The 27,448-nt window shown below is 48.5% G+C and overlaps 2 protein-coding genes across 6 annotated transcripts in view; both read left to right on the forward strand.

Annotated features, from left to right (window-relative positions):
- FAM83F (family with sequence similarity 83 member F) overlaps positions 1 to 1,751 on the forward strand; it is a 32,122-nt gene extending 30,371 nt beyond the window's left edge. The window contains exon 5 of the mRNA XM_032416772.1: positions 1,447 to 1,751. Within this exon, the coding sequence (XP_032272663.1) occupies positions 1,447 to 1,496 (50 nt within the window). The 3' untranslated portion in view covers positions 1,497 to 1,751. The remainder of the gene's footprint in view (positions 1 to 1,446) is intronic.
- Positions 1,752 to 14,530: 12,779 nt separating this feature from the next.
- TNRC6B (trinucleotide repeat containing adaptor 6B) overlaps positions 14,531 to 27,448 on the forward strand; it is a 248,772-nt gene continuing 235,854 nt past the window's right edge. Inside the window, exon 1 of one of the 5 annotated variants that reach the window (XM_032416409.1) lies at positions 14,531 to 15,208. The gene's annotated coding sequence lies outside the window, so the exon portion shown is untranslated. The other 4 variants (XM_032416415.1, XM_032416416.1, XM_032416412.1 and 1 more) reach the window with 4 other exon arrangements.

The raw sequence follows: 27,448 nt of genomic DNA on the forward strand, positions 1-27,448 counted from the left end.
CGGGAGGAACTCTGCATCTGCTCAGTAGGCCAAGCAAACAAAAGACGCCGCCAAGGAGAGGCAGTGGGGACGGCTGCGTTGCAGCCGTGAGGGGACCGCAGGACAGCGGAAGTAAGCAGCAGCAGAGCTGTGTCGGAGGCAGCCTGGCACCACCGTGGAAGATGACCCAGGCGCCTTGACCCTCGGAGCCCTCAGGGCGGGGGTGGCTCAGTCATCCAGCCCCCCTCCCACCTTTTCTAAGCCTTACACGCTCTCAAGCTTGGCCTCCAAGGAGGCCCAGCGGGACTTGCGGCAAGTCCCGAGGAGCGGGTTCAGTCTGCCCAGACAGGGGGGTGGCGAGCCGAGCTTGAGGGGGGTGGGGAGGGGAGGGGCTCCACTGGAGCCTCTTCAGTGTCTCCCTTACTAAGGGCCCAAGAGAGGAGGCAGCCGCCACATGAATTAAAGTCACAGGCGCCAGGGAGGTGATCCTTGCGGTGTGGAGAGGGGCCGGCAGGAAGGAGCTCAGCAGCCTGCACCCGGGAGAAAGGCAGCCCGTGCCCAGGAGGACAGAGGCCCAGCAGCCTGACACCTGGGGGGCCAGAAATGTCAGTGTCTGCCTCTCCGCTCCCCCACCCCCCCTCCCCTCTGCAGCTCTGGGAGCAGAAATCCAGCCAAAGAAGCCACTGGCCTCCGCTTTGGGGTTGAAAGGAAGTAGAAGTGGATGGAAGGGACCTGGGAAGAGGAGAAGCATGCTTCTCTGGCCTGGAGAAGAACAGCTTTCTCTCCCCCCATCTTTCCCCTCAATGAAGTGTGCGTCCTCCCTCCTCTGTCTTAAAACCACCCCCCAGAGCATGTGGTCTGGGCCGTGCCGCCTGGCTCTCCATCAGCCTGCTGACCCTGGGGACCCCTCCCGGGGTGCCTGCACGGTGGAAGGAGCCGAGGCTGGATTTGGAAGGCCAGGTGCTGGTGCTGGTGTTGACTGGCTCGGGGAGCTGGTGGCCCGGCTGCTAATGACACCTCGAGGTGCAGCAGCTACCCAGGGGGATTAGCTGAGCTACCCAGGGGGAAAGCTGGTTGTGCTTTGTAAGCTGTGAGGGAGACTGCATACAGTATTAGCTACTGGTAAACCACCTCTTGGCAAGATGTCAAGTCATCGATTATAGTTGTAGATTGGGGTTCTGGATCCTTTGCGCCCCCTCCCCCCCCGCTGCGACGCTGCTGAGGTCAGGAGGTGGCAGACCCCTTGATATCCCAAACAGTGACGGTCTTTCTGAGAGTACCAGACAGGGAGAACCTTTCCTTTTGCTTTCCTGGGGGCCCTACTGACTCCAGATCAGCACCTTGGGAGGGAGACAGTGACCCCAGCCCCAAATTTGAGGTGTGGGCAGTGCACAGGAGAGGAATGGGAGGCGAGTCCGCTGAGCACTTCACTTACGTCTTCCTTGCCTGTGTCACTTGTCTCTGCAGGTAAAAGAAGTCCCAGGCCTGCCAAGGCCAGCAATTGTGTGATTTCCTGAGCCATAGGTCAGCAGTGGGTAGGACCTGTGGATGCCCCCAGCCCTGTCCTGTGGAGAATACAGGTCAGACCCTGCACCAGTTTGCACTTCGGACCCTCACTTGCTTCCTGCCCGACAGCCTCCATCCTGGCCTCAGGGACCCTCAAGCCCAGATGTGAGAATCTGCAGCATCTCAAGACGACCACACGCCCCTACAAGACTGTCGCTGACTGGGCAGGGGTCTCTTCTTCTTGTTTACATGAAGTGGAAGCTTGACTCATGTCTGCTCTCCTTTATGCTGGACCCCCTCCCTCCACTGGGCCAGCCTTGCCCTGCAGGTCCCCAGATGGGGTGAGCCCATGTCTTCATGCCTAATGCGATGGGGTCTCCAGGGCAGCCCTAGCTCCTTGACTTCTCCTTCCCTGGGCTTCCTGGTGCTTCTGGTCTCTCAAGAGGTTTGGTGGGATATAAGGGAAGAGGACGGATGGGGCTCTGGGCCAGGGAGCCAGTCTTGACCTAGGCTCTGAACTCAAGGTAGAAGGTGCAGCGAGGACAGCTAGGGCACCGGCTGCTGCGGCCTTCCTGGCCCGGTTCCTGCAGGCTCCCGTACTAGACCTGGAGTGAAATGAGGGTCAGGCCTCCCCTCAGCCAGGGGCAGAATCTGACCCTGCCATTCTGAGAGCCCTCGTACTGAGGTCTGCTTCCCCTCCCTCCCCACCATCTTAGCAGTCTCCACTCCAGTCGTCCAGACCTCCTTGGCTGTTGCAAACACATATGGGGGTTCTTTTTGTGCCTTTGCCTGGGGCTGCTCCCTCCCTTTAATAAAGTGCCTTGATTTGCAGCCCAGGGCAGGCAGAGAGAGCTTGGCCGAGGGTGGGAGGTTCAAGTGGTATGGGAGGTTAAGCCCTGCAGACAAGGGCATGTGTCCTTTCCCACCTCCCCCCCCCCCCCCCCCCCGCCCCCCGCCATGGCCCTCAGCCCCCTTCACCAGCGAGGACTTTTGTGCCTTCTCTAGTTGCATTTCAGCCGAAGACCAGCCTTTGCCTCCTGCCAAAAGTCAGGCTGCGTCTAGGAGCCTTCACCTCCCCAAAGGGGCCTGGCCTGATTGCCACACCAGGCCAGGGAGAGCAGCCTAAAGTCACACACCGCCCCCTCCCCACTTGTGTGACCACAGGGGTCTGAGGAGAGATTTCTTGAATGGACAACAGAGAAATTACCAAACTGCAGGCTCTGCGAGCCTATGGCTGGGGGATCATAGCCGCAGGGAAGCCGAGGGGCCGCATCGCCCAGTGGACGCACCACCAGGTGGCCTCCCCCAGCCTCTTACTTCTGAACCAAACTTGTCTGTGTGTCTTTCCTTCTGCAAAAACCCTGGGGCACCAGCAGCACCTGGAGGAGGGGCCCAGGTGTGGGGTTGGGGGAGGGCCCTCGGGGCATGGAGGTGAGCCAGGAGGTGGGATGATAAGGTACGGCTATGGGGGGAGAGCCTGGCCCTGGCGGTGGGGAGGAAAGGAAGGGTGAGTCTGCTTCCCAGGGTGGGACCCTGACCCACCTCCTTGAGCTTTTCTGAGGATTAAACACTTCCTGGGACGTGCTGGCAATGTGGCACGTACTTGTTCTGGAGGGGAGGGAAAGGGGAGGTGAAAACCAGGCCATGGAGGGTGTCCCCTCTGCTCGGGGCCATCACCTTGACCCTATGAGACACAGGTGGGCAAATGACAGTCGGGGAAAGAGGTCACCCTTGGTGGGGAGAGTCTCCCTCTGGGGACAAGGGAGGAGGCCTAGGGAAGGGACCAGCTCCTAAGTGTTCTTCCCAAAGGTTTCCTGTGCCTTCCCTCCCAGAGAGGCTGGCCTCCTATATCCCCTTGCCCTCTTCTGACCCAGAGCAGGCCCAGTTCCTCCCTAGCCCTAACGTGTGGGAGGATCCAGAGTGGAAGTGCCAAGTCCCTGTAACCTGGAGCCAGGCCTGCCTTTCTGCCCATTTTCCCAGGTGCCAAGATGGGGTTTTCCCACTTTGTTCATAGAAACAAGGGGGCGGGAGACCGTGGGAAGGCAATGTGGTGGGAGGAGTGCTGGTTGCCAAAGCAGGGCGCCTCCCCTCCGGCCTGTCTCCTCATCCCCTCTAGAGGTTTGGACAAGATGGCCCCTGACCTCCTCCAGCCCTGAGAGGCCTGGGACAAAACAGTAGTCCAAAGATTGCTGAGGATCTTGAAGCACTAAGCTTCAAGTGTCTGCCCAGGCTCCAGCCCACTCCGTTCTGCCTCTGGGCTTCTCAGTTTTTAGTACGTCTGCCCTCTGTTCTAGCACTTGCACACACTCCGTGAAGTATTCTCTCTCTCACCAAATCTCAAGGGTACATCTGGCATTCTTGGATGGATGGCAAGTTCAAGGGTGGATCATGCCCTTGGTCCCCACGCAGCAGCTTCCACAGGGCTGGTAAGGTCAGAAGGGCTCCCGGAGGAGCACGCCCGGATGAAACGGCACCCTCGATCCCCACCACCACCCAGTTGCCCACTCTGGGTCCGGCTTGTGTAGGCTCAGTGCCAACCACTTGCACAGCCCCTTGGGTGGGCTGACCTCCGATGAGCAGAGGCAGCTGAGGGCTGAGACCCTGGGGCGGCTGCCGCCTGCATCCTGCCCCACAGGAGCAGCAAATACAGGACTTCTGCACGGGGCCAGAGGCCTTCCTTTGATTTGGCAAAACTTCCCATTCTCCTGTGTCTTCTGTCCTCATCCCTGATCATTCAAGGGTGCTTTCGACACAGCCTCTGCTGACGCCACTACCCTCTACCTTTAGAGAACTTAACAGAATGCATAGGCAAAAAAAAAAAAAAGGTGGCCTTGAGATATGGAGGACACAGGACAGAGAGGGGAAATGGGCCTTTTTTGTTTTTACTATGATGATTTTCTTTAATTTATTGAGCGCCTACTATCTGTCAGTGACTGCTAGATGCTTTAGTCACCTGCAGGCTTCAAACTAAGCAAAGCTCAGGAAGGAGCCCTTCACAGTGTTACAAAAAGCTTTCCTGGACATTTGGGGACTGAGTCTCACAAAGTTGTGTGATGAGCAGCTCAGGTCTTAATGGTCCCCATTTTTCAGATGAGGTGGTACGCGGCTCTCCCAAGGTCCTACACTGGGTAAAATGCAGATCTCAGCCTGCTCCTCTAGCCCGGGGCTTCTGGCCTTCGATGCTCGTGGTGACACTTGGGAGCCACAGATTCTCTGTTGGGGGAGATGCTGTCCTACACCTTGTAGGGTGTTTAGCAGCACCCCAGCTTCTACTCACTTAATGCCAGTAACACCTCTCCCAATGCCCAATGAGACGACCAGAAATGTCTCCAGATGTTGCCAAATGTCCCCAGGGGGTGAAGTCACCCCAGCTGAGAAAGAGCTCTGTGCAGCTTTAAAGCCCACGGGCTGCTTCTCGGGGGTGCTTTCATGTGCGCGCCCCCGTGAAACCCTTCTCTTTGACGGAACCTTTGGCCCAGAGAGGTGGCTGATTCGCCAACTATTTTGCTTTTTGTGACTGACATAATAGCATCTTCCGTCTTGTTCTAGTTACCTTGCTTAGCTCTTCACTGCCTTGTACTCCCTGGAACAGGTGTGTTTATGTGCACACATCTGCCTTACTCCACAGAGCACCCTGTTACATTTCCTCCCAATCTGTTCGCCTTCCTTTAGTTTGAGTCGAGTCCTACTTGGAAAGCACCCTTGGACAGACCTGTGTGTGCCCAACAACGTCCTCACCCCCAAAAGGCAGCCAGGGCTGATAGCAGAGAAACTTCCACGCTCCTCAAGTCAGGCCAGGCTGGAACTGCTACCTGGAGTGTCATGAGTCAACATCGGCAAAGCCCCCTTAGCAGCAGATGAGCCCCGCTGTGCACCGGGGATGTAGTTTATCATTCAGCGTGGGCCACGGCCGTTCTCCCCCCACCTGGAGGGCCCAGCGGCTGTCACTGTAATCATCTGTCCTGCTCCAGTGGCAGGAGGTCTGGTGCAAAACCGGCACCCCGGGCTTAGCAGGCTGAGCCAGACCAAGGTTGAGAGGATGGGTGCCTTCGAGAAGGCTGGAAGGTGGCAGGTGCACATGGGAGTGTGTCCTTTGGCTGAGTAATTGCTAGATCGGCCGGAGGCTGAGAGGTACCCATTCTGTCCTTGGGTTCCCGTCCAGAGGTTGATAGGTACCCATTCTGTCCATCGTCTATCTGGGTCACTGTTGTATCCACAGTATCTACTTAATGCCTGTTTGTTAAATGATTGAAAACTTGACAGCCACTTGATAGAGACAGTAAGCCAGGCTAATCAACATGGGTGGTGTCAGAGGCGCCAGAATTGATCATGACCCTTTCAGTCTTGTTCCTGACTTCTGAGACCGTACATGGAGGCCAAACAGGACTCTGCTCTCTGCTACTTAATTTCCTAAGAACTGAATTATCGGAAGTCCTTCCTGACTGAGTCCTTTCCTCAGGGAAGACTTCTCCTTTCAGCGTGTGTCCTTAGTGGGCAGTCTCCCTCTCCCAGGTGCTCCAGACTGGGTGGGCCCAGGCCTCCTGGCCTCTCTGGCTGCTCCGGGATGACTTTGCATGCTTCCTTTCGAATTGCTAACATAAAAATGGGACGAGGAGGTGAGGGCCTTGATGTGAGGAAATGTGTCCAGTCACCCCGTAAGTCACGGGAAGGGCTAGAATCTAGTTATCTGGACCCATCCGGAGCACTGCCCGTGGCCTCTCTGAGTGACCGCTGGTTGGAGACCAGTTTTCATCCAGTGAAGTGGCTAGAAATTAGGCATTGTCCGCAGCCATGAAGAAGCTCCAGGAACAGAAGTCCACGGCACAGGAGACCGGCTAGGACCTGCCACAGAAGCAGCAGGAGCGTAAGCAGTCAGGAGGAGAGGAGGAAAAAGCAAGAGCAGGTGGTGTGCCCGCCATGGCCACGGTCCTCTGGGCACAAGCAAGGGAGGAGCACGGGCCATCCTGTGCTAAGAACCCAGAACCATGACTGGTGATTCTTCTTTCCTGAGTGCAGCTTGGACACCCTGGCTCATCTCTTTCTGGAAGGTCTTGGAAGTTGGCTGATTGGACAAGGAAAGGCACTTCACTGCAGGATTTGGAAGGCTTCATTCATTTGTTCCTTTGATGCATATTTACTGTGAGGTAGGCCTGAGGCTGAATGGTGAGCAAGGAAGGAAGGCCCTGGGTGGAGCTCGTGTCTTTAGGGTGGTGCTGGGGCAGGCCGTTTGCTTTGACCTTAGCTGAGGCAGACGGTGGCCAGAGGATAGCCCTCAGGATGGGCAGGGTGGGGCTAGATTCCCCACTCGGCCACTTAGCAGCTAAATGACCCAGCAAGCTGCCTCACACCTGGAGCTTCGGTTTCCTTATGTGTAAAACGGGGATAATCTCGGTGCCACTTTCCAGAGGCTGTGGGGAGTAAAGCGCTCAGCAGAGTGGCTAACGTTGCTTCCGTTGGTGTGTTAGAGTGAGGGCTTTATCATTTCCCTCTTGGGACATTCTCTCTTGAACTCTCCTTGCTCCCTCCCTATATATATGTTTGCTGCTTTCACAGTGAGTAGTGGGCACATGGGGCTAAATGCCCATCCACCTGGAAGAAGTTCCAAGGCCCAGGTTTTGAAAGAAGGGTGCAGGAAACCTGCCAGGGATGCCATCTGTGGCCGCTTTGCCTGGCGGGGCCCCATGTTCCCCAGTGCACACCCCACCTCACCTCAGCTCTGTGGGCTGGTGGGTTCCAGGCATAGAAGAGGGCCACAGTCTTACCTGGTTGTGGAGAAAGTCCCACAATTTTTCTTCATGGATAGTTTTGGGTAAAATAGACAATTTTAGTTTGTTTGGAAAACCCTTCACATATAAAATACAAATTAAACCCAAACCAAACAAACAAACAAACAAACAAAAACAACCAAACAAATCCCAGCATATCCAGAAAAGCCTGCCTACCTGCACCAAGCTACTGGACTTCCCAAGCCAGTCCTGTGCCCGTCAAGCGGGCTCCAGACCCTCCCTAACTTTCTTCTAGCTTTTTTTTTTTTTTTTTTAAGATTTTATTTATTTATTTGAGAGAGCCAAAGAGTGAGAAGGGCATGGGTGGGGGTGGCAAAGGGAGAGGGACAAGCAGGTTCCCTGCTGAGCAGAGAGCCTGACATGGGTCTTGATCCCAGGACTCCGGGATCATGACCTGAGCTGAAGGCAGACGCTTAACCAACTGAGCCACCCAGGCGCTCCTCTTCTAGCTTTTAAGCTCCGTTGCTCTCCACCACTACCGCCAGGCTGGCTCCCTAGTGGGACTGGGAGATGCTCAAGGGCGGGCAAGGGCCTGGGGCCCAGAACCGCACGCCTGGCTGTGGTTCCTTCGAGGAGCCCGCGCGGCTGAACACACTGTGGTGAGATGCTGACACCTTGTGGCTAGCTGGAGCGCGTTTCTTTTCCTCGGGCTAAGAGTAAGATAGCAGAGCCCAGGGGTGGGCAAACTTTTTCTGTAAATGGGCAGATAGTAGATGTTCTAGGCCTTGGGAACATGTAGTATCTGTCGATGCTGTTACACTAAAGCAACCACGGACGGCGTGTAAATGAGTGGGCGTGGCTGTATTCCAATGAGACTTCCTGGATTTCATGTAAATTTCATGTGTCATAAAATATTATTCTTTTCATTTTCCCAACCATTTATTTTTTTTTTATTAAAGGTTTTTATTTATTTATTTGAGAGAGAGAGAGCCAGTGAGAGAAGCAGGCTTTCCGCTGAGCAGGGAGCCCAACATGGGGCTCGATCCCGGGACCCCAGGATCATGACCTGAGCCGAAGGCAGATGCTTAACTGACTGAGCCACCCAGGCGCCCCTCATTTTCCCAACCATTTAAAAAATGCAAAAATCATTCTTAGCCTGTGGGCTCTACACCACCAAGCAGTGGCTGGATGTGGCTGGCAAGCCCTTGTTTGCCAACACCTGGCCCAGCACGCTTTCCGTCCATGCTCCCAACACCAAGTCCCCACTGTCACACCTGGGATCCTGACTTTGTCATTATTCCGTCAAGAGGAACCAACCAGATCTCTGCTCTAACCAGATTGCTGCCACTAAGCCTTCTTCTTTACAGAAATTCTGGAGTTGTTGGTTTTCACCCATTTGATGTTTACGTTAAGTATCCCCCAGGGGCCCTGCCCTGTGGTGAGAGCCATTAAAGAGTCTGGAGTTTTAACCAACGTGTATTTAAGATTTACTTTTATTAATTCATTTGTTCAAACAAACTTATTGAGAACTTTGTGTGACCTAGGCAACGTAATAAGACAGACCTGGTGTCTGCCCTCAAGGTGTTCATAACCTTGTTGGGAAGATGGACACAGGGAGGCAAGCATTATGAGGGGGAGGTACGGGGGTACAGAAGCCCAGAGGAGGCACTTAACCCACAGGTGGGGGTCAGAGAAGGCTTCCTGGAGGAGGAGGTGATCTCTAAGCCAACACCTGAGGAGTGAATGGGAGATGGAAGAATGAGGAAAGGCATTCCAGGGAAAGGTCCAGAGCCTAGAAAAGATTCTTTCAAGAGAATTATAAGCATTAAAGACGTAGTGAAGATTCAAATATATTATTTGCCCTCAAGTCCTCCCAGTCTGGTGGGTGAGACAGGCTACTATAAGCTGTTATAAGGTTGTGGAGAGAGATTTAAAGAAGTTTTCTCTCTAGCCTTGTAGAATTGGTTATCAGTGAGCCTCAAGACAGTAAGCAATGGGCAAGTGACTCTACACAGGATACTGAGAGACTGAGGGAGTAGAGATGTGGGCCTGACTTCTCTGCTCCAGAAGCCCCTGAGAGGAGAGGGGGCTCGAACTGAGCTGTGAAGGAAGTGTAGACCTCGGTACAGAAGGAGGGGGGGGGGGGCACAGAGGGCTACAAACTCACTGAGGTAGGGATGGGTATGGCCCAGGTGAGGGGCCCCCAAAATCCTCCTGAGTGGCCTCCGGTAAGGAAACCATCCTTCACTGTGTGAATCTCATGACAGCCCCGACCAACAGGTATTTTTCTCATTTCCACCAATTAAAAAAACATGACCTTGGACGGTTACTTAACCTTTGTTTGCCCCAGTTTCCTCATCAGATTCTACCTCTTAAGGTTGTTATGTGGACTGAATAAGCTAATACATATAAAATCCTGAGAACAGAGCCTGGCGCTAGGGCTGGCTTCATGGGCAGCCAAGCTCCGCAGTCCCACAGGGCCCCACAATCAGAAGGTGAAGGGTCCCACCTTTGGTTTAATGCTCTGCTGTTGCCTTCTTGAAATTCTTAATGATTTTGGAACAAGGAGCCCCATGCTTTCATTTTACATGGCCACAAATTATATAGCTGGTCCTGCCTGGGCATGGTATGTGCTTAAAAACTTCAGGTTTTATCATTATTTTAGAGTCTAGAAGAGCAAATCTGATTTAATATATTCATTTTAGAAGGAGGGAAACGGATACTCAGTGCATGTGACTTGCACAAGGTGAACAGCGAGGGGGCTGCCCAATGAAGGCTGGAGACGGTGAGATGAAAATCACAGTCTTCGGGGTGAAGGCAGGACAATGACCCAGCTCCCTGCCCCCACCCCATGCCCCCAGAAGGCAACATAAGGAGAGAAGAGCAGACAGACTCCTTTGAAGGAGCTTAGAGAAAGAGGTGGTATGAAAAAGAGCATGAACAGTTGTAGAGGTAGGAGGGAAGCTGGCTATTTTGGGAAACCAAGAGAAGATTCTCAGAGTAAAACGTAGTGATGAAGCCATGGAAACAAGAACTGAGACAGGCTCTTGGATCTTGGCCACAAGAGGTCATAGATGAGCTTGGAGAAATGATTGTCAGAAGAGCTTTAGGGCCGGAAGCCAGGTTTAAAGAAGGAGGGGGCACCAGTGGAGATGGCCTCAGGTCATTATTCAAGAAGCTGAGAAAAGGAAGTAGAGGGGAAAAGGGCAGAAAGAAAGAGGCTGCTTTGAAGGGGGTGGGAGGAGAGCCAGTTCCCAACTGGGATGTGGAGGAAGGACCACCGGAGGCAGTAAGTTAGCCAGGAAGAGGCATCCCTCTTTCCCTGAGTCTGTAGGAGAAAGGAGCATGGGGTTCAGCTGATGAAGGCTATGAGGGCAACTGTTCCTTTGGAGGCTGGATGTCTCCCCAGATGCACTATGGTGTTCTCAAGGTAGATGTCTGGGGCGACGTAGCAGCGAAGAAGACAGCTTACTCTTTGGAGTCAGGATGTCTGTTTCAGCTGTGAGGTTATTACATCTGGCGACCTGGGGCAAATTCGTCAGTCCCCGGTGCCTCAGTTTCCCTATCTGGAAAACGGGGATAACCAAGGTTGTGAAGATTGGCTGCTGTGGTCTGGGGAAAGCCCTCAGTGTAGTGTCTGACACACAGCAAGGAAGTGTTTGTGAAAGGGAAGCTATTATGAACAGCCACTTCTGGTTCTCTCGTGAGCCTCCTGCGGGTCTAACGTTGGCCAGCAAACAGGAGGAGTCCGGTGTTTGCTGCTTCACAGGGAGCTTTTCAGGAAGTGTGGTCATAAGAAGAGAGATGATTTAGGAGTGGCATAATGTCTTGCACAAGGGCTTTGTTCCACAATAAATGCTACCAGACATGTAATAAATGCTTATAAGCATGTCCCCTATAATCAGCACCCTCTAGAAAGTTCCCCTCTCCCACTGCTCTTGGCCTTGGCTCTGGCCATACCCACCGCCCCAGTGAGCAGTATCAGCTGTCAGCAGGCTTCTTGTCTTTTGGATTAGGTTTCTTTACAGGGATCTTCCCATGGTTATATGATTGAAGAATTGGAGAATGCTTTAGAAACACTTCCAAATGTCTCATAGCAATGAGAGGCCTGCGCGAAGGGTGGACGGAGTTCTTCTGTGCCACAGAAATCAGAGTTGGAGCAGATCCAGCTGGCTATGTCACCCTGAGCTTGCGGGTCATTGCAGAACTGTTCACAGAAATTCCCGTTGCACTGGATTTTGTCCAGGCCAATGCAATGTGTTCAGGGATCACAGAGCAATCTCTCAAGGGAAAAAAGGAAGGCCTGTTGCTTGAAATGGCTTAGAGCACTTTTGGTAGCCATCCAAAGCAGCTATCACTCATCAGATCTGCCTTCCCTTCCAGCAAAAAGCCAACTATATAGACCCTACATATAGAGCTCTAAGAACAGCAAAGCACTCCAAGAACATACTGCACTTGGCCTAAATACAATTGTGCAGGGCTTGACGAGTTTTTTTTACTCTCAAAGCCGGGTTAGTTGGAACAAACAAACAAAAAATATTTTCCCCAAGTAGCATGCAGAGAAGAAATGAGAAAGACAGCATAGGAGAGCACCCTAGCATGTTATTCTCTGACCTGGGCTGCCTTTTCAGGGCATGGATTGACCACAACCGCCAAAGCAAACCCATAAGCCCTAGGGTAGTGGGCACAGCAGACCCCCCTCCCCCCCCAATTCATTGACTTTACACTAGCCTAAGCAAGCCCCAAAGTCCTGTAACAGGTGGTAATTTGTCATTTGCTGCAACAGGAATTTGAAACCATCATCCTCCACAATAAACATTTGGTTGATTTATTGGCCTCCTTCCCATAAGTATAGAAAGTGAGGACAGGTTCCACCCAAAGCTGCAGTTCTGAGCAATGAGAGCTCTCAGAGTGTGCACGTTAAACCACACCCCACTATTTGTGGGAAGAAAAAAATCTACATGTGGGTCTACTCATGAAGAGTCTGGGAAGATACTCTCTTTAATAGGAGTTGGCTCTAGTAGGGATTTGAGAGAGCTTTTATTCTCTACTTTAAAACTTTCTATACTGTCTGAAATCTTTACTCAGTGTTACTTTTATTATTGGAAAAACAATCTTATTTGGAAATTATTTTTCCATTCTCAAATGGGCAAACACGACAGGGGTTCCAGCTCCCTCCTTTCTCCTGGGGAGGGAAAGTACAAAGAGGTGGAGCAGATAGAGAGCTGAAGGCCCTCACAAAGATTATAGGAAGAACTGGCTTTGGCCATTCCTGGATACTCCTCTCTTGCTCCCTGCCCAAAGAGAGCAAACATTGCAGGTCACCACACGTCATCAGCCCCTTGGCCAGCTAAACGCATTTCATCCTTTTGTTCTCCTTGTAGATGTCACTTCTTCTGGGAAGCCATCCCTGTCCTGCCAAGCTTGAGTCCTGTGTTCCTCCCGTGTCCTTCTAAGCCACCTGCACTGTGATGATCTTTACCTTTGGCCACCCCCACTAGACTTGAGGTCACTGAAGGCAGAGGTGTTTTAATCTTCTGTGTAGCCCTTGTACATTAGGAAAGTGCTGACAGACTCAATAAACATTTACTGAATAATTATTTGTTTGGGGACCTTTTATAATCAGAACAATTTAAGGGATACAAAGATGAAAAAGAAACCATTTGTTTTCAAGGAACTTACACTAAGTTGGGGCAGACAGATGTGTTCAATAATTAACTGTAAAACCAAGCACTGGTTTATGGGTTAAAAGAGTTACAAAGAATCAATATGAAGATAAGGAAGGTTTTGAAGTCTGAACATTTCTCATTCATTGTATCTTCTGATTCATAATCCCCATATTGGAATGCTAGGATGGGGTATGTTCATGTTCTTATAAGGATCCAGGCTCGTAGGAACTTTATTAGAATTTGACTCATGATCTTTCTTCTGTCCTGCTGGCAGTTGCCCTAGGAATACCTGCCACTTAATCTTAATTGATGTTTGTGAAATGCCTTGTCTTCCTCTGCTGAAAGTCTGTTAAGTGTTGAGCATTACAGTGTTACAGTGGTTGTTTTATTACTAAAGCAGTGCCAACGAGGTTACACAACAGCTTGGATCAGGAAGTGAAACAAGGGCGGTGATCCCACTGAAGCTACAGGGGATGGGGATTTGGGATGGTAAAATGTTAATTACCCGAGACGGAATGTGGGCTGGAGTCCAGAGCTGTGCTCCTGGAGATCATTTCAGTCCCAGAGGCTGGGGCTGGCTCTTTGGCAGTGGGTCCTAAGCATCCTGCCCTCCCCTGGCTGGAATGTTGGATTCACTTCGCTGAAAGCTGCCACAGAGAAAAAATCTAGTGGCGAGGAGCCAGGAGCACACGTCTCGCACTGCATCAGGGGCCACTCCGGAAGCTTCCCAGGAGCCGAAGGGCTGTTCCATTTGCATGTAACAAATTATTTATTTCTAAAGCGTTTATTCTTTATCTCTCTTTAGACTCCCCTCTCCTTGTTTCTGGCTCTTGAGGTCTCTCTCCAAAGAGTGAGCTGGAGATAGATGAGTGAGGGTTGAGGAGGTAGGCTTGGCACACAAGGATGGTAGAAATGTTCATTTATAAAGCTGAGAAAATAAACACAGACGTAGATGGGCTTCTGGTCAGGAAACACCAAGATGGTTTACTTTAGGGTGGGGAGGAACGGGTGCCAGCGAGGAGAATGCGGTGGCGGCAATGACGCCTCTCCATTGCTTTAGTCTCCCACAATGTCACCTCCAGAAACTGATGGGGGAACTTGCATTCGGAATGAAATATTTTTAAGATGCTGGGTTGGCTGGCAGGTAAGATTCCGGACGAAGGGAGAGGCACCAGTAAAAAGAGCGAAGGCTCTGGAGTCAGACAGTCCTGGGACCAACGCCGGGCTCACAAATTACTATCTGGGTGACCTTGGGCAAGTGTCCTAATCTCTTTAGAGCCTTCGTTTCTATCTGTAAAATTTAGAGAATGTAAAACTCACAGGTTTAACCATAAAATCCCTGTAAAGAACTCAGAACAGCAGTTGGCACAAAGTAGGCACAAAATAAACGACAGTCATTATTAAAGTCAACTACGGACCAAACGACCATAGTCCTCCAAACTCCCAGCAAACAATTAACCCGTAGCACAGAGAATCCAGATCCGACTGACGCGCCTATTTGCCCAATAAGGTCCCAGGAAAGAACTCTGTGGAGTCAAACCAATGGCACTAGTCCTTGTTGTTGGACGGGTTTTCTGGCCGTTCCACCAATAGCTTGAAGATTTGATTAGGGAGTGACATTCTGACAGTCCAATGACGCACAGCCAGCCCACACTCAGCACTTCGAAGGGGATAAATTAAGGAGCCGGCTCGTATAGATTCCGTTATTAGGCAATACTGGATGGAGAGAGGAGCTCAGGGGAAACAGCGCGAGGGCGAGGCACCAATGAGCTAAAAAAAAGAAAAAAGACGATGGTTGCGCCAAATGAGCTCGGCCGCCATCATGCTCTAGTTTCCCCTTCACCTCTCCGGGTCCGCGACCAAGGAAGCGGCCTCTGGGATGCTGAGGGGGTGTGTCCCCGAATGATTGGCGCAGGCAGCTCAGCCAATCCTAGCTCGTCAAACGGGAAGCACTTGACCAATGAGGGGCGACGGCAGCGGCGAGGAATTGGAGGGGCGGAACCGCAGCCTGATGGGCACAAAAATCAGCCAGTGAGAGCCGGAAGCATCCTCCCTGCGGCCAATGGAGTGGGGCTCTGGGCGGGCCCCCGAGTGTTTGTGTTGTGGTTTTGGGGGAGGGAGGCGGAGGGGAAAGTTTGTTTATTTTGTTTTTAGTTTCTGGGGTCCCCGTGTTTCTGGGAGGTGAGGCGGGAGGGAGTGGCCCCCCGCGCCCCTTCAGTCCCCCTACTACGTCGCCTCCATAGCCTGCGGAGAAGCGGGGACCGCGCGCATCGCAGCGCATCGCCTCACAGCGGAACGCCGCGCACTCGGAGCCGGCGCGGCTCGGCGGTGAGTGAGGACCGACGGCCACTGCCGCCCTTCCCCTCCCCCGCGCACCGCCCAGTCAGAGCTGGGCGGCCCGGTGGGCGAGGACGCCCGCGGGAGCGCGCGGCGCGGGCCGGCCTGTCAAGCTGAGGCGCAGCGTGTGCGTGTCCTCGCGAGTGAGCGCGCGCGGTGGGGACAGGGCCGGAGGGGGGGCGGGAGTGCGCGCGGGCCCCGGCGGGGGCGGCGGCGTTGAGCTTGCGCTCCGTGGGGGCGGGCGTGTGGTGGGTTTGACCCCGGGGCGGGGAGGGACGCGGGCGACGTCCCGCGCGCAGGGAAGGGGCGCCCCGAATGGCAGGGCCGGGGCAGGCGGGCGGGCGCGCGCGGCTCCGGGCGTCACGCGCCAGCAGGTGTGAGCTGGGGGAGGGCTTCCGGGTGGGCTGGCCGAGTCGGGTTCGCTTCCCGTCGCTGGGGGGCCTCCGGGGCGGGGAGGCGCTCCCTGTCGCGGCGGAGAGCGGGGGCCCGCGGAGACGCGTCGGGCCCCCTGCCTGGCGTGGGGGAGAGGGAGGCGTCAGGCCTCCGAGCCTCCCGGTCCCTGTCTGCGCGGGACCTGCGTGACAGCGTGAACGCGTTCCCCTGCTTAATCCGGGCCGGGAGGGGGTGTGTGTGGAGGGGTCGCACCCCTCACCTCAGAGCCCTGCGGCGAGGCCACCTTCGAGAGGCGATTCAGGCTTTCCACGAGGAAATGGGACGAAACGGCGCGAGGAGTGTTTTCTGTCTCCCCCTGAGCTGGCGCCCCTTAGGTTCAAACTAGTGGGTTTGTTAGCCCGCGGTGGGCCAAATACCCTTTTAAAGTGGCAGAGGACACCCAGTGACCGTAGCTGCTGCTTAGGTGTCTTAAGTAAGGACCGGCCCATCCTCAGTTCTTTAGGCACAGCGTACTGGTCTCGGTCTTTTAAGGTTCCTTGCTTTCTCATGTATCTTTTGGCTCTTTTATTACTCTTTAGCATCTATGCTAGAAATTGTGCGAGGAATAAGACGAATTTCAAGGTGGTCGTTTGTATTACAATATAAGCAAAATTATGCAACAAAACTGGCCAGAGATATTTCTCCATAGTGAATAAAACGTTATAGGTTGCCTTCTCCTCCCACCCCCCCAGGAGTTAAGTGTACGGAAATAAGGTGTATGAAAATCTTGCATCTTAGCATTTTGTGAAAGTTTAAGAATAGAGGCTATTTCCTTCATTGTTGTGGGGAATTTCAGTGGACGATAGCTTCCTGTTGATTCGGAGAGGCATCAATGATCTTGGCTTTGAAACTATATTTACTGTTTCGGTAGTGTTATGTAAATGCCTCTTTAAAAGCAGAACTTTTAGCACGCGGTCTTGCACCTCTACAGCGTGCGGTATCGCTGTAGGTAGGTAGTGGGAGGGATATGAATGTAGTAGGTCCCTACACTAAGGGATCTAGAACACAAAGCAGCTCGGCTTGCCCCAGTTGGGACACAGCGATGATGATAATGCTGCCTTTATATTTTCTTGGTTCCTGGACGTTTTTAGGTGATTGTCCCAAACATCATTATTTGAGCAGAATAGCTTCTGATAGGACTTAAGAAGAAGAAATTACCAACCTGCTTTTCTAAGGTAGCATATAAATGCCATGCCCTTGAAAAAATATTTTTTCTTCATTCAGAGAGAAGCATTTAAAAATGTTTTAAGTCAGAACAACACTATTTGTTCAAATGGTAGTAAAAATGTTAACTAACATTTACTGCATTCTTCTAACATGCCAGCCTCTTCGTATGTTTTTTTTTTTTTTTTCCCAATCCTTACCTCAAGCCTGTCAAGTAGATGTCATTACTGTTTTGTGGCTAGGAAAAAGACCCTCCAAGAGCCACACAGCTAGGAACTTGAAGGGATAGGTTTAGTCTCACATCCGTCTGGTTTCAAAGCCTGCGCTTATTCCATTTTGCGTCTTAACTTATCCAGAGGAAGAAAGGCAGAAAGGACACTGAAAGGTAAACCAGAAAAGAAATGAGAAGTGCCACTGACTATGAGGCTGCCCATACCTAACTTAAGAAGTTAATATTAGGGGCGCCTGGGTGGCTCAGTTGTTAAGCATCTGTCTTTGGCTCAGGTCATGATCCCTGGGGGTCCTGAGATCGAGCCCCCATATCGTTCTGTTCTTCCTTTCACCTCCAGAGTTCTAAAAGAGGAGTCTGTACTGACTGTTTTCCTTCACTGCTCCAGTTATGTAAAAAAAAAAAAAGTTACAATTAAACTCATTCTTAGTTTTTATTTTTTTTATTTTTAAAGATTTTATTTATTTATTTGACAGAGACACAGCGAGAGAGGGAACACAAGCAGGGGAGTGGGGGAGGGAGAAGCAGGCTTCCCACGGAGCAGGGAGCCCGATGCGGGGCTCGATCCCAGGACCCCGGGATCATGACCTGAGCAGAAGGCAGACGCTTAACGACTGAGCCACCCAGGCGCCCCTCATTCTTAGTTTTTAGAAATTAAGGACATTTTTACAACATTACATCCCAGCTTTGTTTTCATTTCTTCTCTTCTTGATTTTTATAAAGATAAATAAAAATGCATTTAATTCAGAAGGTCAAGGCTTTCAGAGCCCTTTGTGCAAATCTCTACTCCAGTACCTTGTTATTGTGATAAATCCTGTGCGCTCTTCCAGGGACCAGGCGTTAACTCACTTTTGTATAGTGCTTGGCACATAGTAGGAACACAGTGAATGTTAGCTGACTAAGGAGCAGAGTTAAAAATGTAATGACTTCGGGTTTGTTTTGGCAGTTTTAGTTTAATGGGACAATAAGAAAGTGAATAGTTCATGTGCAAAATGCATGTTCTAGAAGAATACTGGAATGGAGCCACTCGTGGTGTGGAAGGTTGGCTCTGCAGTTTGCTAAATCTCCCAGTTCTCCTTATCTGTTTGAGCTCTGTGCCGTTCTGTTCTTCCTTTCACCTCCAGAGTTTTAAAAGAGGAGTCTGTACTGACTGTTTTCCTTCACTGCTCCAGTTATTCTTTGAACCTTTGCAGCCTGGTTCCCAACCTTACTGAAGCTTTTTCCAAGGTTGCCAATTACCTAATGGTTAAAAATCCCAGAACATCTTTTCGGGATTTATCCTGTTACGTCTCCCTTCAGCAGTCAGTCCTTTTGAGTACCTCCTCCACCCCTTTAAAAAAATAACAGTAACCTTAGCTTTTAGTATGTGAATGTTAACACGTGTATAGATTCATGTAAACACCACCACTATCAGGATACAGAGTGGTTCCATCATCCCCAAAAAACTTCCTTGTACTGTATTCCTTTTGATTCACCTTCCTCCTCGCTTCTATCCCGGAGATAAACACTAAGGGTCAGACCTAGGCTCCTTTTGTTATTGTCGTTGTTTTATTTTTCTCTTGTCTTCTCTTGGAATATGTTATTTACTTTGGGACTTAAAACCATCTATCATGTTTGTATCTGCTAACCTGCATATCCATGTCTGACCTCTCTTCTATACTTCCAAAACAACATCAATATTTACCTGCTGGAATTCTTCACTATTCCTTCATACTCAGTATGTTTAAAGTTTTGTTTGACTTTGCCTCCTAAACCAGCTCTTCCATCAGATTTTTCTGTACTTTTTGGTGATGCCATCCTCCTCCCTGCTTGGAACCCTGCAACACTTGGAGGGCCTTATAATAAACTCTCTTATCCCAGACCCGGAATCCTGCTACTCATCTACAAATATTGGCTCCTGCCCCTTTGCTGCCGAGCTGGCTCCCATTCAGTAGTCTGAGCAGAGCATAGGTAACTGGAGTACTTAGAACGCCATTGCGATTGGACCACTTCTCTGGTCAGAACCCCTTGTGGCTTCCCATTGCGCCGAGGCCCGTTTGGGATTTTATTTTTCATACTTTGAGGCTCAGTAAGATCTGGCTTCTGCCTGCCTCTCCAACCTTCTCTCATCCCTATTATGGCCCACCCCCCTTTCCGACGTCCCAATCACTCGGTCTTCCTTTCAATTCCTTGAATTACCCAAGCCTTTTGAAGGCTTAAGGTTTTTGTACATACCACTCTCCTGGCTTGGGCTGTTCTTCCCCCCGCTTCCTCCCTCATCTTCACCCATTGACTTCAGGGTTCAGGTTAAATTGTCATTTCTTCAGAGATGCTTTCCTTTATGACCTCCCCCTGCCCATCCACCCTCAGTCAGGTCTTTCAGAGCTCCTGGTCCTTTTTCACAGCTCTCACCACAATTTGTGATTCAGGACCATGTCTGTTTTGTTTCCCCATGTCTCCAGAGCCGAGCCAAGTATCAGGCGTACAATAAACTCCCAGTAAATATTTGTTGGCTGTGTTGTGAGTCTGGATTTTGCTTTTATAATTTATTGCTTTCTTGTAGTTCCTGGTAGCCTTGCCTTCCACCTCCTACCTTCTCTGGGACTTGATCTCACTGCTGGAAGTCTTGCCACACAGAGATAGATCTGAAATTGCTTAAGAGGACACTGATCCTGTTCTCCTTCTGAATTGTACCTCTGCCTGGGAGCCCTTACCACTGAGCCATACTAGATCTAACCCAGACTGGCTGAGTTTGCTAAGTCCACTGAGTAGTGCACCTTGATTATCCAGGCTGGGGCCAGTGCTTGCAGCTGTTATTCTTCGCTCACCAATCCCTGCTCTTGATTTCTTCTTCCTCTCTCCACCCGGCCTGTGGCTTCTAAAGACCTTGTCTACTTTCCAGCTGAACCTGCTTACTCTTTGAAATTTGCCAGCCTTTTGACATTGACAACTGCCTCCAGTGTCTTGACCCTACAGATTGCCCCTGCGCTAATCTTCCTGAGACAGTGCTTGTTTATGTTTCCTGCCCCCTCCCCAGATCTACCACAGGCACTTAAGGTTGAAAACCTTCAGTGGTGTTTCATTGCCTAGAGGGCTTAAACTCTTTGGCTTGTTATTTCAAGCACTTTGGACTAGCACTGTCCAATAGAAGTAGAATGCAAGCCACAAATGTGAGCCACATATGTAATCGTAAATATTCTAGTAGCCACATTTACAAAGTAGAAAGGGTGAAATAGATTTTCGTAAAATCTTACTTACTTTAATATATCCAAAATATTTTATGTAAACGTGTAATCTGTAAAAAAAAAAAATTATTGAGATGTTTTACGTTCTTTTTTTTGTGTGTGTGTTAGGTCTTTGAAACCTGGAGTGTATTTTTCACTTCATCTCAATTCAGACTAACCACTTTTCAAGTGCTCAGTGGCCCACCTGTGGCTCGTGGCTACCATGTTGGACAACACAGCTCTAAAGCACGTCCTCGGCATAGTTGGAGAGCTATACCTAGGTAATTCCAGCCACTAGCCTTTTGATAACTGTGTCCCACTTATCTACAACCAGCTCCTCATCCAAATAGGCTAACCTTCCTTGCTTGGGAATCCCAAGGTATCCCTAAACTTCACTTCTCACCATTTCCTCTGATCCTTTAACTTTATTTTTGTGTGTGTAACTGTATTTCTATAGAGTAATTACTTATAATATTTACCAGTTTGCATTATTATCTGAGGCAAAGTTAAAGTATTTTAATAACTGATATTTAACAAGGAATAGGCGCTGACCAATGGAAATAAGTGCCCAATGAATTAGAACTGATGGCAACTGTGCACAGCCTCTGTGTTCTCATCTGCGTGTACCTGCTGAATTACAGCTTTTACTGTCCTGAGTTGTGTGTTGTTGGCTTCCCCCATCAGACTGAGTTCCTCGAAGGCAGGCTTTTGTCCTACTCATCTTTGCATCCCTTATAGCTCCTGTCCTGGCCTGTAGTGGGCAGTCTATAAATATTTTAAATAAGTTAACAAATGCTATGTTATATCTTATTTTATTCTATGTTCTATATTTTATCTTTCCAAATAGAAACTAAAATATAAGTCCTCTCAGGACAGAGATCATGGATTATGAAGGAGTATATGGAATATTTTATTGATTGTCTTCATAGGAGCATTCCTTCTGAATGAAGATTTGCTTTAAAAAAATAACGCAGGGGGGTGCCTGCGTGGCTCAGTCGGTTAAGCATTCAGGTCTTGATCTCAGGGTCATGAGTTCAAGCCCCGAGTTTAAAAAAAAGATATAACAAAAAAATAACTGTTGGGGCCCCTGGCTGGCTCAGTCAGTGGAGCATTTGACTCTTGATCTCAGGGTTGTAAGTTTAAGCCCCACTTTGAGTATAGAGATTAATTAAAATATAAAATATATTTAAAAATAAAAAATAACTGTTTTAAGGGCACCTGGCTGGCTCAGTGTGTAGAGCATGTGACTCTTGATCTTGGGGTCCTGACCTTGAGCCCCATGTTGGGGGCATAGAGATTACTTAAAATGCTTCTTAGTGCCCATTGGTGATGGTTAAAAAGTTGAATAAAGATTAAAAAAATAATAACTGTTTAGATATTATTATGGGTTTCAGGCTGGGTCAGAAATGAGGTTTGGCTTTAATTTAATGAGACTTATTTTCTTCTGTGGCTTGTAAACTGGCTCAGAAAGGAGCTTCAAAAGAGCTCCTTGGAATTAATACATACTCTTCCAGAGTTAGGAGCACAGTTGGTTTTGGAAAGGTACTGCACTAGGAGTTAAAAGTCGTGGTTGGTTCGTATTGCAGACATTTGCTTGAGTACGTACCATGTTCCAAGCACAGGAATGAATGAGAATTCAAAAATTCTAATAGTATGGAAGAAATGCCCCTTTAACACAGAGACAAAATGATTAATTCTTCCTAAGAAGATTTCATTTTTCTCTGCTCCATTATATCTTACTCCTTTCTAGCATGGACTGCACTATATCATGTTCCTAGGTCTGTCTGTCTCACTAGATTGTACGTTTCTTTAGCGCAAGACTCTCGTATTCATCTCTGCATCCCTCAGCACTCACTCTACTGTGCCTGCCGTACTGTACACGCTCAAATGTTTCTTGAATAAATAACCTCGAATAAATTACTTAGCTTTGCAAAACTTCAGTTTTCTCTTTTGTAAGTAGGGAATTCTCTGCCTCAGAGAATTGTTGAATCTGCAACAAGAATACTCTTTTAAAACTATATATCTGTTCTGTATATGTTATACCTCAAATGTAAAACATTTACTCAAAAAACAATTGTAAATCTGATCATATTTGTCCCCTATTTAAAACTGTTATTGAGTCCCAAAAGCCTTGCCATCCCCCTTTTGGAGTATAAACTTCATGAAAAGAAATAACTGGTCTCTCATGTTCACTGAATACCCAATGAAGACCCTGCCTCATTTCCTGTCACTGTCCCCTTTGCTGCCTGAACTCTCACCACACTGTCCCTCTTTTGGTTCCTGAAATGCATATTCCTCTTCACTCAAGGTCTCTTCCTTGCACCTCCTGTTCCCATAGCCTGGAAGCCCCCCTACCTGATGACCTTAGTTGATGCCTCTTCAGTCCTCCGAGCTCAGTTTATATGTCACTTCTGCAGTGACTTCCTAATCATCCCCACCCCAGATTAGATGTGCTCCTTTTTTTTTTTAAGATTTATTTTTAAGTAACTTCTGCACCCAACGTGTGCCTCAAACTCAAAACCCTGAAATCAAGAGTCACATGCTTAACCAACTGAGACAGCCAGGCGCCCTTAGATGTGCTCCTTTTAAACACTCAGAACACTTAACAGAATTGTAATTAAATAATGATTTAATTTGTGTAGTTTCTTTTTTTTTTTAAGATTTTATTTATTTATTTGACAGAGAAAGACAGCTAGAGAGGGAACACAAGCAGGGGGAGTGGGAGAAGGAGAAGCAGGCTCCCTGCTGAGCAGGGAGCCCAATGCGGGGCTCAATCCCAGGACCCTGGGATCATGACCTGAGCCAAAGGCAGACGCTTAACGACTGAGCCACCCGGGCGCCCCAAATTTGTGTGGTTTCTTTGCTAGAACATACCTATGTGAATAAAAATACGTTGTCTGATTTGTTCACGTTTGTATAACCGGTATCTAGGACTGTTAAGTTGCGCATAGTAGGTCCTCATAAATATTTTTCAAATGAAGTTAGGAAAGAGAACTAAAAATAGAATTGAAAAAAAGCAGTCATTCACAAAAAAGTAGTCATTCTAACAGTTTAAATAAATATGTGGGGCAGGGAGGGGCTTTCCTTTTTTTTTTTTTAATTTTATTTCTTTATTTGACAGAGAGCGAGAGCACAAGGTGGGAGACAGAGGGAGAGGGAGAAGCAGGCTCCTCACTGAGCAGGGAACCCAACATGGGACTCGATCCCAGGACTCTGGGATCATGACCTGAGCCGAAGGCAGCCGCTGAAGCAACTGAGCCACTCAGACGCCCTGGGGCTTTCCTTTTTAAATGGTCTCCAAGTTCTTTTTTTTTTTTATTTCTAGTTGAAATCTGTAAACATTTGAGGATTACAGAAAGAATATTGTTATCAAACTTTTTAATTTGTCTGAAAATCTTACTTGTTTTAGAGTTTAATGAGTATCCTTTTAATCCTTATTAGTAGAAATGATCAGAATGGTTATTCCTTTTAAAATCTTATGGGGCGGGCGCCTGGGTGGCTCAGTTGGTTAGGTGACTGCCTTCGGCTCAGGTCATGATCCTGGAGTCCCAGGATCGAGTCCCGCATCGGGCTCCCTGCTCGGCAGGGAGTCTGCTTCTCCCTCTGACCCTCCCCCCTCTCATGTGCTCTCTCATTCTCTCTCAAATAAATAAATCTTAAAAAAAAAAAAAAAAAAATCTTATGGGGCACCTGGCTGGCTCAGTTGTTGGAACATGTGACTCTTGATCTCTGGGTGGTGAGTTTGAGTCCCACATTGGTGTAGAGATTACTTTAAAAAAAAAAATCTTAAAAAAAAAAAATAAAAATAAATAAAATCTTTTTATATGCTTGGGACAAGGATGACTACAATTTCACTGAACATTTGTGTGTGTACCATGTGCTGAATGCTTTTAGAAGCTAGGACTACAAGATGGGGCACCTGGGTGGCTCAGTCGATTGGGCATGCAGCTCTTGGTTTCTGCTCAGGTCATGATCTCAGGGTTGTGGGATTGAGCCCTGCAGGGCCCCCCACGCACACACACACTCAGTAGGGAGTCTGCTTCTCTCCTTCCTCTGCCTGGCCCCCTGCTTGTGCATGCCCCCATTCTCTCTTTCTCTCTCTATCAAAATAAATAAATCTTAAAAAAAAAAAAGAAAAGAAGCTAGGACTTTAAGAATGGGGTGGGAAGAAGGAAAGAAAGAAGGAAGCTAGGACTACAAGAATGGGATGAGAAGAGATTTTTGCTCCCAAGGAGTGCACAGGCACGGGGGTGAGACTGACTTGGACACAGATGAGTGCCGTTTGATGTAATCAAAGCTGTGATAGACATTGCAAAGGATGGGGTGGGGAGGAAGGAAAGTCATCAATACAACGGGAGGTCAAGAAAGCCTTTCCAGGGAAGGAAACACTCCCAGTAAGTCATGGAAGAAAAGGGCACTTCAGGCAGCAGGAACAGCCTGTGCAGAGGCACAGAGGAGTACATTTAGCACATAGAGAAGATGGTTAGCCCAGTGCTCGATGCTTTATAAAGCTGGTCTGGGGTACAGAGGGTACGGGGCCAAAGGCCGACTCACAGGCTCTGACATGTCAGACTCAGACTCGTAGATTACAGTGCATTTCAGTACTGGAAGTGATCTTAGAAATAATGATGTGATTCTGTATATTTGAATCAGTGTCAAATATACTCTAAAAAAAACAAAACAAAACAATAGCATTCAAAGAAGATTAGTCATAAACCAGAACGGTGCTCGTCACTGTACCTATAGCTATGCAAATGATACCAGGTGGAGCTAGAAAGTGGTGACTCATTAATCTTATCTGTAGGAGCAGAGAGTAGAGGAAGTGACCTCTTCCTTGACTGCCTGAGGTGAGTGTGGATCCATCTCTTGAGGCCCAGATGCTGAACCAGTGAAAGGGATAAGATCAAAAGGAGTACCCAGAAGAGCCTCTGGGTATGTGTGCATTTCTACAGCTTGAAGGTTGTTACATATCTGTAAATCTCCAAGTGGTTCACTGAACTAGCGTTAGTTTAATTTGATTCTCAACCAAAATTGAAAAAGGAAGCTTTGTTGACTGGAAATCTAGCATATTTTCCTTCATTTTACTCCTCTTTAGTTCATCAATTCTTTGCTTTCTTGTCACTTCCATACCTCTCTCTCAGCCCTGTTACTGTTAAGTAGTGCCCTTCACCCAGCCCACCCCATTTCTTGCCATCTTTCTTTCCATTATCACTAAGTTGTTTTCAGTTGCAGTTGTGGGATGCCTATACTGTGTTGGCTACCCAGTGTTTCTCAGCTTTGCATGTTCAGAGCTTGATATTTTTCAGAATGAAAAAAACTACTAAGCTCTGGTAGTGCTGGTGACACTTAGAAGATGCTAACTGACCCATTGCACTGTCAGTTGCTACAAATTCTGTGCGTTCATTTATGGACCTAGATTACAAGGGGTGAAAGAGACAATGGATGGTAGGGAGAAGGACAGCAGTGAGTGTAGTTTATTTCAAGATGTTTGGAAAGGGGCTCCTGGGTGGCTCAGTCGGTTCAGTGTCTGACTCTTGATTTTGGCTCAGATCATAATCTTGGGGTCGTGGGATCCAGCCCTGTGTTGGGCTCTGTGCTCAGTGGGATGTCTGCTTGAGATTCTCTCTCCCTCTCTCTCTCTAAAATAAAAAATAAATAAATCTTTTTTAAAAAGATGTTTGGAAAAGAAAGGAAGGAGACAGTGAAAGCAGGGCAAGATTGAGAAGACAACAAGTTAAGGTCAGGTACAAGATCTACTTAAAGGTGTGTAGCAAGGACCCAGGAGAGAAAGAAGAATTGAAACTGCTTGAACGGAGAAGGTAGCGGGTAATCCATAGGGCAAGGCCACCAGATTCCTCTCAAGGGCATGGGTGGGGTGTGATAATCCTTAGAAGCTCCTTGTAGTTCCTCAACTAGAGAAAAGGGAGAAGTTCCTCAACAAGAGGAAAGGGAGAAGAAAAAGAGAAAAGGTACTAGAAGTACCTTGAGCTCAAAACAAGTTTATACTGTTCTGGCACCCAGCAAAATGGTTTGCACATAATAGGTGTAGACATTCTAAGAGATAAATTCACAGGATGGAAAGAAAATATTGATTATAACTTTGAACTTGTTCTAGTTACTAGATCACACTGTATAGTTTATGACAAACGAACCTGTTTATTAATCCTTTATCTAGTGAATAGGATAGGTTACATTGTATTCTTTTCCTAAAACTGTTAATTTATTAAATGTATATATTTAAAATATACCATAATTTATGGGGTGCCTAGGTGGCTCAGTCGTTAAGTGTCTGCCTTCAGCTCAGGTCATGATCCCAGGGTCCTGGGATCGAGCCCTGCATCGGGCTCCCTGCTCCGCAGGAAGACTGCTTCTCCCTCACCCACTCCCCCTGCTTGTGTTCCCACTCTTGCTATGTCTCTCTCTGTCAAATAAATAAAAAAATCTGAAAAAAATAACACAATTTTTATAATGCTGTTTTGGCATGTCTTTATTTTATTTTATTTATTTATTTTTATTTATTTATTTTTAAACATTTTATTTATTTATTTTGACAGAAAGAGAGAGAGAGACAGCGAGAGAGGGAACACAAGCAGGGGGAGTGGGAAAGGGAGAAGCAGGCTTCCCGTGGAGCAGGGAGCCCGATGGGTTCGATCCCAGGACCCTGGCATTATGACCCGAGCAGAGCCGAAGGCAGACACTTTACGACTGAGCCACCCAGGCACCCTGGCATATCTTTATTTTAAAAACAATACTGAGAACCTCAAGAAGTGGAAGTGGATCAGGTTCCCTAACTTAGGCCCAGGTCAGTATATCAAGAGAAATGTTTCGAGCATCTGCTGGGTTCTGATGTGGAAGGAGGAAGATACAAATTAAAAAGATGAAAACTGAGGCCCTCCAAGGAGCTAGGTATTTTTCCTGCTGTGAAAATCTTGCAGATGGTGTATCATGCTCAGTAGTATCCTCTTCATGAGGAGATCTTTTACCCAGATGTATATCTCTGTGGAAATTCTGAATATAGAATCTCTGCACTTAGATGTACCAACAGATTTTAAAATAAATCTCTTCCTAACTACTCTTTTGTCAGCCTTTTCACTATAAAAGTTTTATATTTTTATACCAAAGTATTTAAAATTTATGATGTTTTTATTTTGCAGTGTTGCTGAATCCCCTTAAACAAAAGGACACACTACTGATTTCCACTTA

The sequence above is a fragment of the Phoca vitulina genome, unplaced genomic scaffold (genome assembly GCF_004348235.1).
Source record: "Phoca vitulina isolate PV1807 unplaced genomic scaffold, GSC_HSeal_1.0 scaffold19, whole genome shotgun sequence".
Classification (NCBI taxonomy): domain Eukaryota; kingdom Metazoa; phylum Chordata; class Mammalia; order Carnivora; family Phocidae; genus Phoca; species Phoca vitulina.